The sequence below is a fragment of the Anopheles aquasalis genome, chromosome 3 (assembly GCF_943734665.1).
Source record: "Anopheles aquasalis chromosome 3, idAnoAquaMG_Q_19, whole genome shotgun sequence".
Lineage (NCBI taxonomy): Eukaryota > Metazoa > Arthropoda > Insecta > Diptera > Culicidae > Anopheles > Anopheles aquasalis.
The window spans coordinates 45,959,316-45,979,063 of record NC_064878.1 but is presented as its reverse complement, the minus strand read 5'-3'; the positions used below and the strand labels follow the sequence as shown (position 1 = coordinate 45,979,063).

General features: G+C 51.1%; 1 protein-coding gene across 1 annotated transcript in view; it reads right to left on the bottom strand.

Annotated features, from left to right (window-relative positions):
* LOC126578174 (mediator of RNA polymerase II transcription subunit 12) overlaps positions 1-19,261 on the bottom strand; it is a 22,212-nt gene extending 2,951 nt beyond the window's left edge. Inside the window, exons 1-2 of the mRNA XM_050240490.1 lie at positions 18,899-19,261; positions 6,752-6,943 (exon numbers count right to left, since the gene is read on the bottom strand). Coding sequence (XP_050096447.1) covers positions 6,752-6,943; positions 18,899-18,991 — 285 coding nt within the window. The 5' untranslated portion in view covers positions 18,992-19,261. The remainder of the gene's footprint in view (positions 1-6,751; positions 6,944-18,898) is intronic.
* Between the last annotated feature and the right edge of the window lie 487 nt (positions 19,262-19,748).

Below are 19,748 nucleotides of genomic sequence, written 5' to 3'. Positions count from 1 at the left end.
TGGCCCTTCGGCGATCAACGATCATCTCCATCATCCACATTGACCATCTTCGTCGCTAGCGTTAGTGGTGGTGGTGGCCCTTATTGGTACAGCGGTTGGCCCGAGAAGACCACGGATACCAGGGAGTTGAATGTACCGCCAAGTGGCACCGTCGCTTGCGCCGCATGTTACTTCATCGTCCACACATTAGCTCCGTGTGTGAGTCGGTGTCATTAGAAACGTGGACGATTAGAGACGCGATCGCGATCATATGCTGCGGCTGCTGCGGCGGATCAACACCACTCGCGTACCAGGCGCACGATAGCCCAGGCCAGACGCCACTCACAACAACAACAACGATCACTGCTCAGCAGCTCGAGAAGTGAAGAAAAGAAAAGTGAAAGTGGTTTTACCGCAATCGGGAAGACGCCCCGTGCTCCCCCCGCCCCAAGAGAGGTCCCCCCCCCCTCCCTTACTCGTTGGAGTGCTTGTTGTTGTTGCTCCCTTCTTTCAGCTTTCTTCGAACGATCCAGCATGCATTTGCTGTTGCTGCTGGAGGGTCTCTTAACGTTCGCCCAGTAGGCTGTGGGGATTTTTCGGTTCGGTTAGACCTAGCCTGCTGTTGTTACCTGGGCCCGCTGGGCGCCTCTATTACTAAACTCCCGAAATGCGTGGCAAACGGTTTCGATGGCAACGCGAACAGCGACCGAACGACGAACCCTTCTACGAAGGGGATTATCATGATTTCGATCTCCGGAGGGCCTTACTCCCATCGGGGACCGGTTTTTTGTTTTGAATTTCCAGCTTGTCTCTGGTGTGTGTAGAACGGGACAGCGGGCACCAAACGGGCGGGATGCTCATCATGCAGCTCGCGCACGCCCACGGAGGATCGACACTCCGGCGGAGTCTAGTGACCTTTCACGGCGCGAAGATGCGGCGGAGATTTGTGTTCTGCGATGTCTTCTGACGCTTCGCTATTACATAACGGGATCGTATGTTTCACCGCACGACACGAACCACGGAGAAAATTCCCTTCTCGATTCCCTCCCCTCCCGGATCCTTCTTTGTTTTTGAGGACACACCGAGGAGTACACGGCGATCGAGCAGGAGCGATCGCGGAAAGGCTTGCAGCCCGTTGCAAATGGGCAGATAATTCCGAGTTTCACTTTCATCTTTCGCGGAATAGAAAGTCGTGGGAGTGGGAGTCCCGGCAGCGTCATCATCATCACAACTTGGCACCCGCGTGCCACCTTTGCATGAATCATGATGTCATTTGATCGTTCGGTCGTTCGCTCGTCGGATCACCTTTTTCTTCAGTTTAACACTTTCGTGCCAACTAAGCCCCGGCACACAGCCATACAACAACAACAACAACAACAGATCATCATCTGTTTGGTGGTTTCTGGGCAAGAGCTGGGTGCAGCACGACGCGGTAAGTGTTAAGCAAAACAGTGGGGCAGAAAAGTGAGAGGAGATGGCGATGATGGTGATGGAGGCCATACGCGGCCACAACATCGCAGCATCGCAGTCACGGGGTGAATGGGTTCAGCACAATGCTTACATTTTATTTAAAACTTCAACTCTCCGAAGCCATTCCGCGCGCCGGAGGACTGCGGAGACTGGAGGACTGGAGGATGGAAGTTGTCGCAATACACTTTTTCACTTAGTGTGACTTCCCTGGGACAACCAACCATGGGGTGCGGAGCGGTGGTGGTGAGTCGTTCCGTTCGCAATATTTACGAAACATGTTCACACCGCGTTCGCCATTCGCGCAAGTCCGCTTCTCCTTCACTACTCCAGTGGAGTTGCTTCTTTCTTGGTTTTCTTTTTTCCAGTTTGGTGGATGCGAATGCTAATGAGAGCCATCCTAGCAGTCATCATGGTGTGGCGCACGAAAGTGAACTTTAATCAAAGCAAATATACTATTTGAGTCTCCGGGACTGCGCCAGTGTGCCATCGTGCTGATGCACGGTGTATGCTGTACCCATCGTTAAGCGTTCCAGCACGAATCTTGGCAAATGTTTGCTAACTGAATAGATGTGGTTACCAAAAAAAAAAAAAAAACAAATGAAAAAAGGTGACGCGCCTACTACCACGATTTGGAGGTTGTTTGGTGTTTGGCCGTGGACAGAGAGCTTCCTGTTCCTCGGTTCGTTCGTTTGCTGGAGCATTTCGCAACCGGCACCATATGGACCGTCAGTGAACCGCCGTAACGTGAGCAAAAGTCACCACAACAGGCTGGCGCGATGGAAGTGCGTGCCATTTGAGTAAAATTAAAAATGGTCACCAACAGTCGACAGTCCTCGAGGACCAGACGCACTTCTTGGCTTTCGATTCGCGGTGGTATTATGAAAACCACGACTCATGCGATCGGTGTGTCCATCCGGGGAATCACTGCACGAAATGGAATTGCACGAATTAAAGCTTTATGCAATCCTTGCATCGGAACAGGAACATTATCTGTTTTTTAAAAGACAGCGACAGGCACGACATTGGACAGGCCAACTGGCGACCACCAGCATGTCCATCGGACGTGCTTTAACGGAGTTGTCCGGCCAGACCAATTTATGTCACCAGCAGCACCACCACCAGCAAAGGTTCAACGAAATTACCCCTAATCTCTGTCAATCTTGCGTAGCCTCGATTGCAACGAAAAAAACGGAGCGGCGTGGTTCATTGCGGGCACTATTTACACCGAAATGAAATGGCACCAAAGGCCACACGCGCTGATGAACCCCTCCAGCGCCACCAACCCCCCGCACGGGATCACTAATTATACGCGATCGCGGCGGTACGCATCGGTCTCAATCGAAATGATCAAAGGAGATGGAGATCAATCGAATCGGTCGATCAGGCGCTGGGAATCGGCACGTGTTCACTGCGCACTGCAATCGCTGGTAGGCCGCCCTCTGGCCCCGATTGTGGCAAATCAATTGCTCATTGTTTCATCGTCAACCTGGCCACCAGGGAGGCAGAGTGCGTCGTGGGTTTCGGAGCAAAGTTTTTTTTTTTTTTATTGCTGCTCCAACACACAAACACTTTGCTTGCGAAACATCGCGGCATTTGCTGTGGTTTGGCATCGTTGCCGTCACATTAGAGAAAGCCTGCGGGTGAGGGAGAGATCGTGCAAAACGAATTTCCGGTTCATCGTGCACCCTTCGCCCCTGGGGGGGGGGTTGTCCCGGTTTTTCTTTCCTCCGGTTCCGTTCCGTTCGGTTGACCCCAATGATAAAGTCACGCCGATGATAATGCGAAAAGGCATCGGGGGCGATCCCAAGGGCGGATCGTGCGAATCGTCGTCATCGTTGGTGTGTGAGCCACGTGATCACCACGAATGCACCACATTTCCGCCCACCGCTTCCCCACGCAAAGATGGAAAACTATCTCTCCCCGACTCCATCCCGCAGCTGTTCATCTTTGCATTCCACGCGCTCGGCCTGGCTTATCAGTTGATCGGTGTAGTCGCTTCGATAATTAGCATCACCCACGACTCCGGGTGGGAAAAAAGCGTTTTTTTTTCCTGAAAACGGTCACGGCAAGGTGAACCAAACGGTGTTGCTCTCGAAAGATGCAGCATCAGCAGGAGGAGCATCAGAACAAAGCTCATCAATTCAACATTCGTTCAACGCAATGCGGTCCCTTCCGATGAGACGAGGGACGGGGGAAATGCGTTGTACAAAGTATATCTTATCATCGCCAACCTTCTTCCCACGCGATTCGCAAACTCTGATAAGCGTTAGTGACGGACGATAGAAGCTACTGTAACATGATTCCAGCTCCTTCGCCGCTTCGTTTGAATATCAACTGACCACCCCTGGCTGGCTGGCTGGCTGGCTAGCGCGGATGAGTAGGGCCCCAATGACACCGAGTGCCCATTGTGCTAATGACTCTCCAGCATCAATAAACTACTCCTGCTCCCTGTTCCTCTCCCCCTTTCACACTTGCGGACGTTGACAAAGTGCGCTTATGCAATGCGGAACCAAACAAACGGCGCAGTTGTTTCGTAGTCGTCGGCTACAGCCGGAACAGCCAGGGGATTTCATCTTTCTCGGTTTCAATCGAACCAAGGGTGCAGGGTTTCGATTCGTAGATGAAAACCACACGCTACTCGATCCCGAAATGTATCATAAAACGATCGAGAAACGGACCGAACATCGCGTTCTCCGGTTTCAAACCACAGCTGTTTCTACCTTGAACAGTTCGGTGGAGAAACTCATCCCATTGGCATCCGAAAACAGGTTTTTTTCCCAATAAAAAAATCCAATAGCCTTGAATTCTTAGTGGTCTTCAGTGGTCGTTCACTGTTATCTGCTTAACAGCAGCACCAGCATGGCGCATAAGCCGCACAACACGAACGACTTTTCGGAACGACGTTGGTAAAGATGGTTCTTATGAAACCGGACGTCGCGGGCGCACAATGCGATTCCAATTTGGTCGGTGTGGACACTGAAAATATTAATTTTGAGCTATTCATGCCGCTAGTCTTCCAAGGAGCAGTAACTAATCGAAGGTTTTGTTCATTTTTAATGTCCTTGGGATGCTGCTTTCATTAGCCATAAATAGTTATAGTTGAGAATAAGCAACCGCAATCAGGTGCTGGTATAAAACATTCATAAAAAATGACTGTCTGGCGAAGATCGAAAGAATGAGTTTGATTGCAAGGAGAATCACTCAAGTGTTGAATGTTATGTTGTTCTTTTAATAATGTGGAAAGTTTAACATAAAAGTGAACTGAAAAAGAACTCTTAGAAGCAAAGGAAACTGTATTACTCAACAGTTATTTAGATTTCAATTTAGATAGCAAAAAAGCTTGCGATCTCGAGTAAGGAAAGAATGAAGATCACCTGAAACCACAACACTGGTGTAGTGTTCTGAAATGAAGGTACCAAAGGTCTTAACCATCGTAAACTATTTTTATCCTCAAACCCCTAGTTTGGTGTCTTGAAACACCAACCGCAAAACAATCGATTCGTTGTGCTTTTCGCATCCCCGCGCGTTACTGTCACCGCGCAGCACCGGTGCTGCTCACGAGGTGACCTTGATTTTCCAAATGTCATGCCCCATCGTGGCGCACCCTCATCATCTGTGTCGCCGTTATTATGGTGGCCCTAAATGGTACTTATGATGGATGGCTGCCGAGTTTAGCGGTGGGCGATCGCAGGCAGACAATCGTATAATTTGCATTAGCACACCCCGACCGGAGTGATTTGTCGTTTTATGCCGCTTAGTTGACGATTGCAACCACATCGCATCGCATGTCACCGCGGATGACGCGGAAATGCTTGAAAGGTGCAATTGCTTAAGCTAGTGACGATGACGTCCTGGCTAAAGGGCAATTAATGAGGAAAGAACCGATTCGAATGTTATCGCAACAAAATAATGATTTAATAGTGGGGCTGCCTCCGGTCGTTCGGTGCGCTATGGCATTCCCTTAAACGGATCATTAGTTTCCGATCTGAGCTCCCTCTGAAGAGCTATTGGCACCGCTATCTGGCACTTCCTTTGGGTCATCTCGCGTGGTTGCACGAGGCCATCTAAGCTGGAGAGGTTTCTAAAGACGATCATTAATAATTTATGTTCCGACAAAACAATGCCCCATCAGACATCGCGTCGCGTACTGCGTTACTGCGTTCTGCATCATCCAGACCGACACGATGGATGGCCGATGTGGCCTCCGGTCGAACCTTTCGACCTAAAAGCCATAAAAAATGCAAATGAAGCGATCTGGCGATCGCAAGTGTGCGCGAGTGCATTTGCTAGCATTATTTAATCGAACGTCGCTCCACGGCTCCAGCGAGTGCCCTTTGCGGTTGTATCCGTTGCGTTAAAATGGATGGCCCCGTGATCTTGTCCTTTAAGCTACTAGATATGGTCCCCCGCCGCAGTGAGGGCGCTCACCAGGCACGTACTACAAAGAGACGACGAGACAAAACGAGACGAGACGAGACGAGACGCGGCTGATCATCGGAACAGCCACTTCGTGTAGAAATCCCAACCATAAACCTGTCAGGCTGCCCTGACACCGTCACCATCGGTTGGCCATCCAGAGTTTTTTTACGATCCCATCCCGTGGATGTCCCCGGGGGATGTGGTTTGTGGTGAGCAGCGAGAACAGCTGTAGGGCCATGTTTAACGACAGAGGCCCCCTCGATACATCCGCTACAAGTGCTGTACCGTCCGTGACATTGTCACCGCAAAGCAAATTAGTCTCGGATGGCGCTGACGAGCAGAAGACGCCCGCTGACTTCATCTACGACGGCGACGATGACGACCGATGACGATCTCCAACGAAGAGGAGTCGTAAAAAGTAGAAAAAAGTTTTCTGGACACAAACAACAATCGGTGTTTCGCTTGACCGCGCTTGATCGAAAGTCCGTCGAGGATCGTTTCTTCCAGACCTAAAAGTCCCGGCAACTGGCCTCGTCCGGTAAACCACTTCGTGAGTAAATCATTTGATCCAAAGCTAAGATGTGACAAGGCGGCAAGGTGCGAACTCGAGCCTCAGGATGAGTCAGGCCATCGTGTGATGTCTTCGCGGAGTGCGAACAGTTTCCGTTCCACTCCACTAAACGCACACGCTGCACAACAGTTCGTGGAAGTTGTCAGCCATTCGTCGCGTGGCCATTTACACGGTCGAGAGAGCCTCAGCCGCCTGGGCAGATGTTTGTTTTATACATTTAGTTTTGATCGGATCGGTTTAGCCAAACTTCAACCGTCCGTGAAAATGAATCAACCGATTGGTGGTTTCAGGGGTGGTGTGGTGATCTCTTACCTGTTGCATCGCTTCCAGCATCAGCTCCTTGTTGAGGACGGCATCGAGGGCCTGCATCTGGTCGCAGGATTGCTTGGCCTGCAGGTAGGATGAGGCCAGGATGAACGAGCCCAGGATGAAGGACGACAGCACCACGGTGATGGCGATGATCTTCGCGATCTTCACCGAGTTCGCCTGACGCATCTTGTAGGCCTGCAGGGGTTTTGGGTGAAAAGAAGAAAACACAAACAAAATGTTTTTAGTGAAACTTTCATTGAAATGATTATGCAGTATTTTTTTTTTCTTTAGTGAGTGATCTTCACGATCAATCGCACCCGAGCACCCCGGTAATGGCATTCCGATTCCTGCACGATTTCCGGTCCGCTAGTGCGGAGACCGGATGGTGTCGAGATCGTTTACGATCACCATCCACAGCGGCCGCACAGTAGCCAGTTTGCGTGATCAGTTAATTCTGATCACGTACGCATTACGCCACGCCAGGCCAAGCCGCGCTCACTGCCTGTCCCGAGTTGCCCCAAGTTGGAAGTTGAAACTAACTTTCGATTTATTAAAAACAATAACGTCATCCAGAGCGGCCGGGCCACTCCCGCCACGCCACGAGCTATGAGTAATGCTGATCCGGCTCCGGCTCCGGACTTTGCGACGGATAAACAAATTGAGAGCGATTCGGAATGTCCGGTCACGGTGTGGCTTATTAGTTGCTTATTGAGGCGGAGACAGCTAAAGGTTGACCATTTGTCACCCAACTACTTTTGCACCCCCCGAAAAAAAAAAAAACTGATCTCATCCGCGTCTGGAGAGAAAGGGATTGTAAATATTGTTTTTTCCTGTTTTATTTGCTTGCGGCCGCTGGGATTCGATTACCGGAAGCATAACGGCCGATCCGTTCACTTTTGTGATTCTTTCACCTTTTTTTTTGCTGCCGTTGCTCCACGTCCGGGGACCGATTTTAATAAGAGTTTTGCATAAAATTTTATTACGGAAAGCGAGTGCTGCTTATCGTAATCGAAAGCTCCTGAGCACGATCCGGAATCCAGAGAGAAAGCCTTAGGACGGCACCGATTGATCAGAGCTCTGGACTCAGGATGTAAAATGCGTGTGTTGGACGAACGTTCCAAGCGACTAGGAAGGAAACATATTTATCTTTCACCAGATTCCAGTATCTTGTGTTCCTGGGCGTTTGATGTTTTTTGGAAGAATCTTCTCCAAGAGAAACAGTTAATCCGTGTTCTGCGTTGCACGAAAGAAAAAAGAAACGGAAACACCTAATTAAGAGCAGCGAATCGAGCTTTATTCGGCTGCGAATCTGTGTTGTAATCTCCCGATCGCTCGTTCGCTCGCTCGTTTGCTCGCTCGCATCCCACCACCGGACCCCAGTTTGATTAATGATTTACAGCAGCTTCTTGTTGTGCTGCTCCGTCGAGGGTGGGTCTGGTTATGCCACCCGATTTCGGTGATGGAAGAGGCCCTAATTCGGCCCCATCTTCTTCGCTCATAAGCGGCAATTACCCTTGTGTGGCTATTAGTCATCAAAGTACCGAATGCCGTGCTGCAGACGAAGGTCACGGGTCACATCTCGAGATGCTAACGCCTCTTGGTCGAATTCGGTGAGAACTTTCAGTTCATCGCCATTCCAAAACGCACAAACAAGTGACTGATAGCATGCACTAATGACCGCGAACTAACGTTTGCTTCATTCGAGACTGCGCCACTCGGAGGTTTGTTCGTTTATCTGTTGATCGCTGCTCTCGTTTCGCGACGCCAGAGACCCAAGAACACACTAATTTGCAGAAAATCAGCCCCCAGCGTGTCCTTGTGTATTTTGTCTCATTTTGTCGGTTCCCGGCTCAAACTAAACTATAACTGTTTTCCCTTTGTGTTAGCTGCGAACGCGCGGAACTTCGCTTCACACCCGGGGAAGGGAGAACATCAACTTGTGACGCTCACAATCGTACACCAAACAGGGTATTTTCGGGGTGCGAGATGAGACGGCAGAATTGGATAGGGATTTTTTTTCTTTATTTGTTATCCCCGACGTGGCGTAGAAAATTGTTTTCAAAGAGAACATTGCTTCTTACTGTCCAATTCCATCTCGTCCCGTCCCAACGCTCAATTACTTCCAGCGTAACCCGTTGATCAGATTACAATTCGGCAAGTGGCCGATGGCACGGTGGGGATTCCACGGGAGCGGATTAGCTTTTTTTTCCTACTTCTCATCACTCGGATCGCCACGGGGATTTGCATAAAGAAAAAAAAAACGGTGAAGCAACGAGCAGCAGCAACAACAGCAGCTCCGTACGAAAACCGAAAACGCAGACGCAGACGCAGAAGGTTACAAAGAAGCTGAAGGAGGTGTATGCAGAAGGAGGGAGAACAAAAAGAGCATCTCAGGCAGACCCGCAGGCAGCGGCGCAGAGGCGATGATCACGACCCGGCAAAATGGCATAAAGAGCACTTTGCGCTAACATCATTAACGTGAGTATGGTAATTTTAACGAAGCAGCGCGTATTTTCGGCGTGGAATGGAACAGTGTGTGTAGAAGGGGGGGGGGGGGGGAGGGGTTGGTGCCTTCTTCTTATTGTGGTCGAGTGCCCCAAAACATTTCAGGCCGCCGCAGCTTTTGCTGACATCATCCAACGCGCTGGAGCTCCATCCAAAACACCAACTCCCCCAAGCGTCTCATCTCGTCGTTAGCATCCCTATGAGATGGTTTGTTGGGACGGAAAAGGGGGGGGGGGGGAGGGCATTACTAAGATGGCCAGTGACTCGAACTGCGTCATTAAAGCGCGGTTTCGTAACCAAAGTTTTATCTCCTGACCACCACCGCACCGTCCAGGTCTTTGCTGCGCTTTAATCCAACTCGCACTCACTCACGGGAGTGACCAATTCTGGTATCAAAACACTGACCACTCGGGCGTGCTGGCACGAAAGGGGAGCCCACTTTACGTGCCGTGGCTCACGGAAGAGCCGAGAGGCAGCTGGAAGGCGGGGTGGGGGGGGATAGTCTCTGTAAACAATAGAATGCATCAAAATGCGCAACAGCCCCACTCACGGTTGGTTCGCTTACGCAATTGGCGGTGCAAGTGTTACATGTCCGCTCGCTGGCGCGCCGTTGGCGGCCACACAAACACGCCCGCACGAGAGGATGAATTACACCTCGGTCGTGGACGGGGCAGCAGAGTTCGGAAAAGCAGTAAAGTCGCGTCAAACAAACCAAAGACCTGATTGTACTTCCTCGAGCACTGAAGCTCGAGTCTTCAACACTTCGAACGCACAAACAAGCAACGAACCGCGCGCATTGGTCTGTCGCTTCGACCATCGTGTTGGAAGCATGTATTTCCCACCCAATTTTCCCAAGGCTACCGCTCTTGGCACCGTGTGTGGGCCACGCGAAAATGGGTAACGGATTCACAGTAGCGTGACACAGACGAGTTCGTCATAAATTTGGCAAAAACTCAGCACACTCAGCCATTCCTTTCAGTTGGCATTAGAAGGGAAACCCCGTTTGCAGAGTTGGCATCGCAGCATTTTCAAATGCGCTCCATTCAAATGCCACCATTTTATGGAGGCTCCGGACAGTCGTCTCCGGTGTCGGGCCATCATAAGAAAATCATTAATTCATCACTTTGGCAATTCGCAGGGTTTGGGGGTCGTAGTTGGAGCTGACGTCGGTCGGTCCGTCCGTCTATCTGTGTCGGTGGTGGCCTCTGCCAAACCATCATCGCGATTGTACTGCGGGCTGTAGGCATCCAATAAAGAGATTGAAATAAGCGGTCAACACGATCCCTCTCGGTTCGGTTTGAAACACATCTCACTTGGCGTCACCATCAATCAAACACTCCCTACCTTCCTTCCATCTTTTTTTCCCTCTAACAAATCGCTCGTTGATCGAGAAGGTTTTTGGTATCGCGATGCACCCTTCGCGTGGTCTCCATCTGGACGGTTTGTTGTCCTAGATTCGAAGAACGATGCTGCTGCTGCTGGTCAGCGACGATCGTAACACGCGATCGCAACCCCCTTTCATCGTGCAAAGGGCACGACCTGGACCTGGCCGTAGCAGATGCGAACAGATCGCCCGATACGGAATGCCTCGCACGCACTCGCGATCGCACGCGATTCACTTTCAGCCGCATCCGCAGCCTCAATCTCCCTTCGCCCTGCGGCTGATCGCACGTCTGGTAGCGAGTGCGTTTAATCACTCAACCCTAGCGCAGCAGCAGCAGCAGCAGCAGCAGAAAAAGAAGGTGGATAAAAGAAGGTTGGCATCGGGGGTTGCGCGTGGTTGTTACGTGTTTTTAATTTCGTAGCGAAATGGAGTTTACGATTGCACGGTTGAGACGGGCGCACTTCGGGGCACCACTGAACTCTACTCGACCGATCGGTGCTGGTTCGACTTTAAAGCGTATCGTATCGTTGGCGCGATTGTTTTCGTCTGCACGGTGCTGTGATGCAGCTGCTGTGCTGAGGGGCTATGCTTTCCTTTGATTTATGCACGGAGATCTGACGGAGAAGTTATTCAATCCCGCCGCAGCTCCGGTTCTTTTGCTTCACGGAGCATTGGCGCTTTTGAGGGATTGTATTGGATTGAGAAGATCGCAAAAAAAAGCATAAAATTGCTGCACCTCAAACCCCGGAGTCCTACCTAGACCCGAAGAGATCGATTTCTCTTCCTTCTATTTGTGTGGAAAAAGGGCCATTACATCACCAGGAAACTGGCCAAACTGTCAGAGGATTTAGTTGTTGTGCATCAGTGAGCTCCATAATTTGCTCCGCAGCGCAATCGTGTTTGTGCGACATGCGACACCGAAAACATCCAGATCGTTCTGTGATTTATCGGACATGAGGTCTACCTAATTAACTCCCCGGTACACAGCGTGCGATCTAGATAGCAGCCTGGCTGATTGTCACCAAAAAACAACGCACAACACCCAACAACCGGGTCAGCGGGACAATCCAAGGTTTTCACTTTTCTCGTGTTTTCCGTGCACCCAACCGGGCCCAAATGGACGCGCTGTGCGCGTAAATAGAGTTAATGGAGCTGCTGCTTTGACAAGCGAACCATGCAGCGGAAGTATCACCACCACCTCCTCCTACTCGGTACCTGAAATGGTTGGCCACTGGTAATTTCTCGCAAAATACCGGCCGGCCGGCCGGCCCGCCAACCAGGTAGCATAGTTATTTGCTCATCAGTTGACCACGTCGATGTCGATGGCGGCGCGTGGAGACCAGCGCCAGAAATAGCTCTCATTAAGTTAATGGCCCCGGGTCTGGTCATTACTGCAACCCCCTCGGTTGTTTGGTAGAACAACTTCAACCGAGAAATCCGCATCCGCATCGTGCACTGTGGGTGCCCTCATGTGTATGGGTGCGCGTGTTTGCCCAGCACTTTTTCCGGAATGTTTTTCCCTGGATTCTGAATCAGCATTTCACCATCCAGCAACATCCATCTGTGTGGTGTGGACACGCGAAAGCGATCAACGGAAATTGCATTCTCAGGGTGAGGGGGCGTTGCGTGTCGTTTTGTTTGGGATTCATGAAGAGGATCGTCCATCCGTGCATGCGCTTGGTTGTGCTTTCTTTTAAAGCACTCGAACGGGAAGCTCAATCGGATTGAATCGGTGCGCTAGCTGCGTCAACAACACAACACAACCAACCAACCAAGCGAGCGAACGAACGATCGAAACGAGCTCCAGGAAGCGCCAGGAAAGATCGTGATCCTCGCTTGATTGCCAAAGTGGAACCAAGTGGCCAAACGGGCCAGCTCAGCTCGGTGACGACAAAACGAGATAAACATAGGCTTCGATTTCCGATCTTCGATCGCTTTTGCTGTCGATCGGGGCTTGTGGGAGGTTTCTCAGGTGACGTTCAAACTCTCGAATCCGCTTCTGGCACTGGTAATGGCGGCCTGTAGATGCGGGGAAAAGAAGCATGTTCATAAATCACCATCGTCATCCCCCGTTGTCCCTAAAGCGACGACGCCAACGACGACGACGATCGTGCTGATGACGGAGGAAAAGACTAATTGCTTCCTGGTATCGTGTGTTGTGCCGTGGCCGACTCGATGCCTGCTGGCCGGTGCTTCAAGATCTTCCTCCTCGCGGTAAGACAACGCCGAGTGTAGGGCGCTCGGTTCAAGGTTACCAGCCAGTTAAGAACAGCAGAAACCGGGGGGATTTAGCTAAAGATCCCCTGCCGGGGGCTTGTGCGATGCATCATTGAACAACATAATTGGAACGGAGGAGCAGCCGAGCAGCAGTTGGCAATCTGTGGCGTGTTGCACAATGACTTTCCAGAAAAGCGAACACCTCAATCAGCAAGTAGGGAGGCTGGTTGCATGTGCTTTTGGCATGAGCTGAGCCCATTCCGGAAACATCAGACGCTGGCTGGCTGGCTGGCTTGTTGGCAGCGCATTGTGCGCTCGAAGTCGAAGTCAAAGTCGCGAGAGGTTGAGTGGGCCCCGTACGTACGTTTCCTGGTTCCCGGTGTGTTAGCTAATCTACTTTCGCCTTTTGCCATTTTTTCTGCTTGCTTTCCACTTTTCTCTCCGCCATTCTCTCTCCCATTTCGATCTGCTGGGCACCACTTGCAACCCGATATGGTAATCAATTACCCCCAAGGGGGGGGGGGGGGTTGTTTCACTAAAAACGAACGGTTTGGTTTCGGTTTCGGTTGCGTCAAAGGCGCAACGAGAGCACCGTATCCTGTCCGCGCGCGGTTGAATGTCCTTTCGCCAAGCATTTGTGGGAGTAGTATTGCTTTCTCTTTGACTTGGGCGCCAGTTCATTGGTCCCAGCAAGCTGTTATACATTCAATTTGGTGAGCAAAGAGGCAACTGCTGGAGCCATGATGCCGGCATGACGGATGCTGGCAGTACCACGAGGGATCCGGAGTACCACGAGGGAGTTTTGCAGATCACCTCTTGGGGTCTGATCCATTCGCTCAAGACGCCCTGATGATCGAGCAACAAGCAGCCCTTTACAGTCCTTTCGGAAGGCAAAATGGCGAAAGCGACCGCTGGTCAGGCCAAGGGTTTTGTGCCAGTTTGTTGCAATTCCGTCCGGTGCCGTTTCATTTCATGGAATAGGGGGAAGGGTTACCAGCAACAAACACAATACACACGACACTTTCCCCTTTTGCGAGGTCACCCCACCCCCCTTGTGGTGGTGGACAAACCACGGTGCTTTTTCCGGGATTTTTTTTGTGGTCTCAATGTGTTTCCATTGGCCACACTGGTGACCGCACAAAAACCGCAACCCTGACGGCTACAGCCCTGGTACGTGCCAGAGGGCGAGGTAACCCGGCACCACTGGTGACCACAAAGTGTGATTATTTAGTTTAATGTTGATTATTGCTTCATTTCATTACCACGCGCAAGGCGCAGGCCAACATTAGGGTGGCGCGACACCACAAATTGCGTTGCGTTTGCGTTCAACGGTGACACTGTGGCTGCTGCTGCTCGATAATTGGTTTGGAAATCGTGTTGCCCCGCGGGTCCCCATTTTGGGAGCCTCGCGGGGATGATTACACCAAACGGTTTGACATCACGCCATGTCGCCATCGAAAACGGGGGGACAGTCTGGTGAACTGCCTTGAGTGGCCATTTCGAAAACAAAACAGAGACCCAGGAAAAAGCTTTCTACGTGACCGGATGGACTCATTTCTTCGTTCCCGAGGGGGGGTGCTAAGAAGTTGCTGGAACCACAGACCATGAACCTTGTTCTTGTTCTTCCAAGACAAACACTTAAGATAACAGACTGGGCTTTGTCTTCCGGGCGTCTTCCCTAAGGTAAACCAATAGTGTTCCGTTATTCACACCTTGGTCAAGCGTGACAAACGAAGCAACGGCGCATCTCGTACGTGCCATACGAGGGCTCGATCGACTCCACAAACGGTTGCCACAATGGCACACAGAACCGATAACTCGCGGCCACTATCAGCCGACGTTGTGGTATGCGCTGCGTCAGAATGTCGCTCACGGGGCGGGGGGGACTCGTGATTTCGAAACTATTCGTGCTGATCGTGCAAGATGCAAGGAGCCACGTCGCTTCGGGCGAGCGTTCTTTCTGTTCGCACAGAAGCGATTAAAAGCGTCTTGCACCGCGTTGTGTACCTGTTTGTTATCATTTACACAGCTAGCAAGCCAGCCACTTGTTTGTTATCAGTTCAGATGGCAGACGAGCTCGCGAACAAGCTGACGGTTGTTCAGGGAACCTAGGAAGGGAACGGTATTGAGGACACGCTTCCACACTAATTGGCCGGATGATGCATACCGGAGTACGGAGCAGCAGTTTTGTTCCTCTTTCTCTCAGGACGGGTCTCTGGAGATCTTGTCTCCGTCAAGAAACGCACGCCGGAACGGGGCCAACAAGTGTTCATGACAAATCGCGATGCCATGAGACCGTTAAGCCAGCCCAAACCAAGCTAGGCGCTCGTTCGTTCGTTCGGTCCTCGGCATTTCCCAAGATTTGCCACGGAACGGAACGCGACGCGCGTGGAATCGCAGTTCGTGGTGCGGCCTCTTGCACAACCACAACCGATGGCCCTCCACGCCACTGAACCGTGAGCAAGCGTGGAAAATGTGGAACCTTCTTCGGCACCAAGCGCACAAACGGTAATGCTTCATCATCATCGTCGTCGTCATCTTCACCACGAACAGACACGACGAACGCACGAACTGCAGTGTCGGTTGCACTTTTCACGCTTTTCTGGGTGCATCGGGGACCGTGGGATGCCCCTCTAGTGGCGCATCTGGGTCAACAGAGAGCGGAGGCTGCGATCTTCGATCGTCCTTTTACTTCCAACTGGCCAGCAACACCTTTCGCAATCGACCGGCCGAAAGGTAAACGGCACGCGAGTGAGAATGCACACCAACTCAGGGAGTGAGTTCAAGCTCACGATGCTGCTGCTCTACTACGTGGCCATATCGTTTTGGCATCGTGGAGTTCCTTTCGTCACACCACGAGTGCACCGTTGGCGATGGACAGCGTTCGCGTGACAAATCCGCGTGAGGATACTCTCCAATTAAAACATGTTGGTTCACTTTTTTGGCCAGCCGTGATCGACCTAGTACCGGTTCCGTGCTTACCATACCCGGCAAGGGGTGCGTTACGAAAGTAGCAAACGATCGCCATGCCGCGTCGCACCACGATTGTTTTACGGGCTCGTAAAAGTACTGGCCATTGCGGTTTCGGGTTTGGTTTTCGGTTCACGACATCGGCAGCAACCGGGGAGGGGGCCAAACGGAATCGATTGTAAATTAAACTGGAGCTCAATTGGACAGCGCGGTCACACGGTCAAAAGGGTCCTCTCATTTCTATTGAAAGCTGGCGATGGTTGACGATTGTGTAACCACCGCGATGGTTAATCAGAAATCGGTTGGCTCGGTGTCGCTGAATACTGGCAGGCACAGGGAAGGCTTCTATTTTGAAAGGGAAAAAGGCTCTCGAGATGAGGTTCCTCGATGAAGGACGTTTAAAGCATCGCTCTGCATGCTGCTGCTGCTGCTGCTGCTGCTGCTGCTGCTGTTTCCACTCACTTAACACGTGCTGTGAAGCCAGGGCTTTCATCTCATCACTCATCGCGCGAGAATCATTAGCCAACGTGGATCGCCGTTGGCCGCGAATCCACGAACCAATCGAAATTGATGTGCGGTAATCATACAGCACGGCGAAGGAAAGTAAAAATGCTTCTCACAAAGCACATCTTGATCCTCATCGAACGGACGGAAGTGTGTAAAGTAGGGTGTGAGTGAGCGTTAGGATAGGACTGGCCACCGAACAACAATGCGGAAGAAATGTTTAGATAGCCACCACCACCGCCATTCGGCCATCGAGCGAGGTGTCTGCGTAAAGAGCAACGAAAGAGAAACTGCGAGTATTCCGTAATGGCCCGCCACTCTGGAGGGAGATTCAGCTTCACTTTGGACGGCTTTCGAAGATTCGGTGGCCACCTACACCGGCTCCACCGGCAATTGAAAGTGATTAGAATAGAAAGACTTCAACGTAGGCGAGGAACCCTCGATAAAGAGCTCGGCGAATTCGTGATGCGCCGGAGAGAGAGAGAGAGAGAAGGTCGGGTGGTCTATGGCCTGCCAAGGACAATAGAAACACCTTCCCCCCCCCCCCCCCCCCGGCCTTCCCCCTGCTGCCTTTGTCTTCAAAAAACAATGGCCCAACAATGGCCCATCGGAGATCGGCATCGATTCGAACGTTGTTTGGTTGTTTTTCATTTTTCGGTTCCAAAGGGGAGCTGTTGGTGTTAAAGTTTTCACCCAAAAGCTTCCGCCACTTCTCGGCCGCCACTTCTCGGCCGACGAAACGAAAAAGGAACGGCTGGCAGAGGAAAAAAAACAATGGAATAACGCCTGTGTCGCACTCTCACCCCTCCGAAGGGGCCGGACTCGGGCCTGGAACGGAGTGCAAAACTTTCGCAGGTAAATCCACCATTAACCAGCACCCTCGTCCCTTGGTCCCTGCCTTTCTACCTCTCTCTCTCTCTCTCATGGCGCTGTGTGTCACTCTGGCGCGACGCCACGCTTGACTTCCATTTAATAATCCATTTGGTTTCGATGCCAGTGCGTTTCCAGTTCACCATTAAATAGCCCCGCACCATGGGCACGCTTTATGTCGCCCCGGATACAGTCTGCACTCGCTCACAGACTGTTGCTGCTGCTGCTGCTGCTGCTAATTAGCCCTCTGTATGCGCGGGCGAGCGAACGAGATTGTCACCGCCACCAAGTAAGGTACCGGGGCTGAGGCACCAGCTCGTTAAGGTCTCGGTACGATTGCCATCGATTGCACGGCGCCTGCACTCTGCTGATGGCTGTCTAATGGGATTTCGTATGCTTTCCATATTTTGCGCCCATAGGCAAGCGCACTCACTCGATTGACAATCCTGTCGGTGTCGTGAGCTTTCATCTAAAAGGGTGTAGCGAGTGTACGCGATCCACATTGGTGGTTACATTTCTGTTTAAAGCCTAACAGTTGTGTGGGCTAACGATCTTCAGATTAATGGTGAAGATGCTTGATGTACTAGATACCTTCACGCAAAGCAGCGCACAACAATCGGCTCCGTTCAGCAGCCCTTTGTATTGAATGAATGCAACTATTTCTCTGATAGCGGAGTGCCAGAGAAACATAAAGAATCCCCTAGAGATGCTCCCCCTAAAATGGCCTTCGCATATTTTACTCAACCACAACACAGTTAGCTTGTGCCTCTTCTGCTGGCTCTAATGCTGGTTGAATGAAGCTGACTGGCCAGGCCTAATGAACAGAGAAGAGCGTGAGCGCACGCTTTTGAGCTTTGTTTCCGATTTGGAATTCGATGGCTGCTGCTGCTCAAGGAAGCGCGCTCGGAGAGCATAATTCTTGCATAATTTAGGCTCCATTCCACTCCGTTCCTTTTCCGACGTTTTCCTCATCGTGCAGCTTCCGATTCGTCGATCGTTCGTTCGATTAGCTTGCTGTGCTACTGCTGTGCTCGCGCCTCCATTCATTATTATTCTCAAGGACCCTCCAACCAACCGAATGCAAACCATCTTCACGCCGCTAAAAGTAACCGGATCGTGTCTTATTTATGGCTTCTTCTTTCGAACTACAGGCCCGAAATGGTGAGCCACACCATACAAGCAACCAAGAAAAGTGCCAACAAATCACCAGCAACATGCATCGATCGATGTAAATGAGTTGCATGAGGCCACCGGACACCCCTCTGGTCTCGGTCTGGTCTCGGTGTCTCGCTCTCTGTCCCGTGTGTGTTCAAGGCAGACAACTACGACACACGAGGAGAGTGCTAGCGAGCGATCAGCGCGAGAAGCCAGTGCTTTTGCTGCGCACGCAGATGAGAGAACGCGCCACCACCACAATCCGATTCGATTGTGAATTGTGTTGGGGCTTCTGACGCTGGCTACCGTGCTGACCTTAATGGCTGGCACGCTCGCTTGCAGTCGCGAGTCTCATTCATGGAAAACAATGCAATTAATGTTCAGGCTTAGCGCACGAGAGCATTATAGATCGGGCGCATGGCACCCTGGCACACGACTTTCAATGAACGATCAGCAGCAGCAGCAGCAGCAGCATCAGAAACAATCGCCAATGGGGAATGCGCGAATGAGCGACGACATGTTTTGTTGTTTGCAATTGCACTTACTGGTGGTGCCTCACTGGTGGTGCTGTACACCTCACTGGCCGCGTAGTCCTGCTTCATCGTGACGGCCATTGAGTCCGGTTCCTTCTCCAGCATTTTGGTGGTTCCTTTTTTTATCGACCGGGAATCAAGGAAACAACACGGATGCACGGATTTTAGATGCTAAAAAACACGAACGCACGCACGGATGCACACACGAGGTTGGTAAACGCACGACGGACACGACGACAACTGGAACTGGACGACGATAATATGCTGACGGTGCACCGACGGTGATACCTGGTGTGTGCTGGCTCGGTTCACGATTCCGAAGGGGACGTCCGTACTGTTGAACAGTCGCGAAACGTTTGAATTATTTTGAAACCCGGTGCCACCATATAATAGCGATCTCGGGGTAGCCTCTTCTACTCCGTGTTGATGGTGGTGCGAGCCGATCGTGCGCGATCGCGTGCTCTCTCGCACCACTCACTCGGCCCCGTTGTTGGGACCGTAGGCGGTTAATCGTTGAGGTGTGCGTGAGGATCGTGTGTACTGTAGTGGGATTACAGTGAGTATCGCAAGAAGGACAGTTATTTCCATTTTTACTTCGATAAGCGAGTGGCTTACGTACTCCATTTTTTGACGACATTTACTGTTTCATTTTTCAGGATTGTTTCAGGAGTATTCTGTAGAAATGTTGAATCAATTGTAGCAAATATGTACAAGTTAATGATTTAAAAAAAAATCGCGCTTCGTATAAGGCTCAAATGATGGAAAATTCGTCTTTTAAATCGTAAAAACCATCACGTTATCTTTCGAAATCGAAATCGAAATGCTTACTAAAGTTGCCAATGCCAATATTTTGGAAATCATT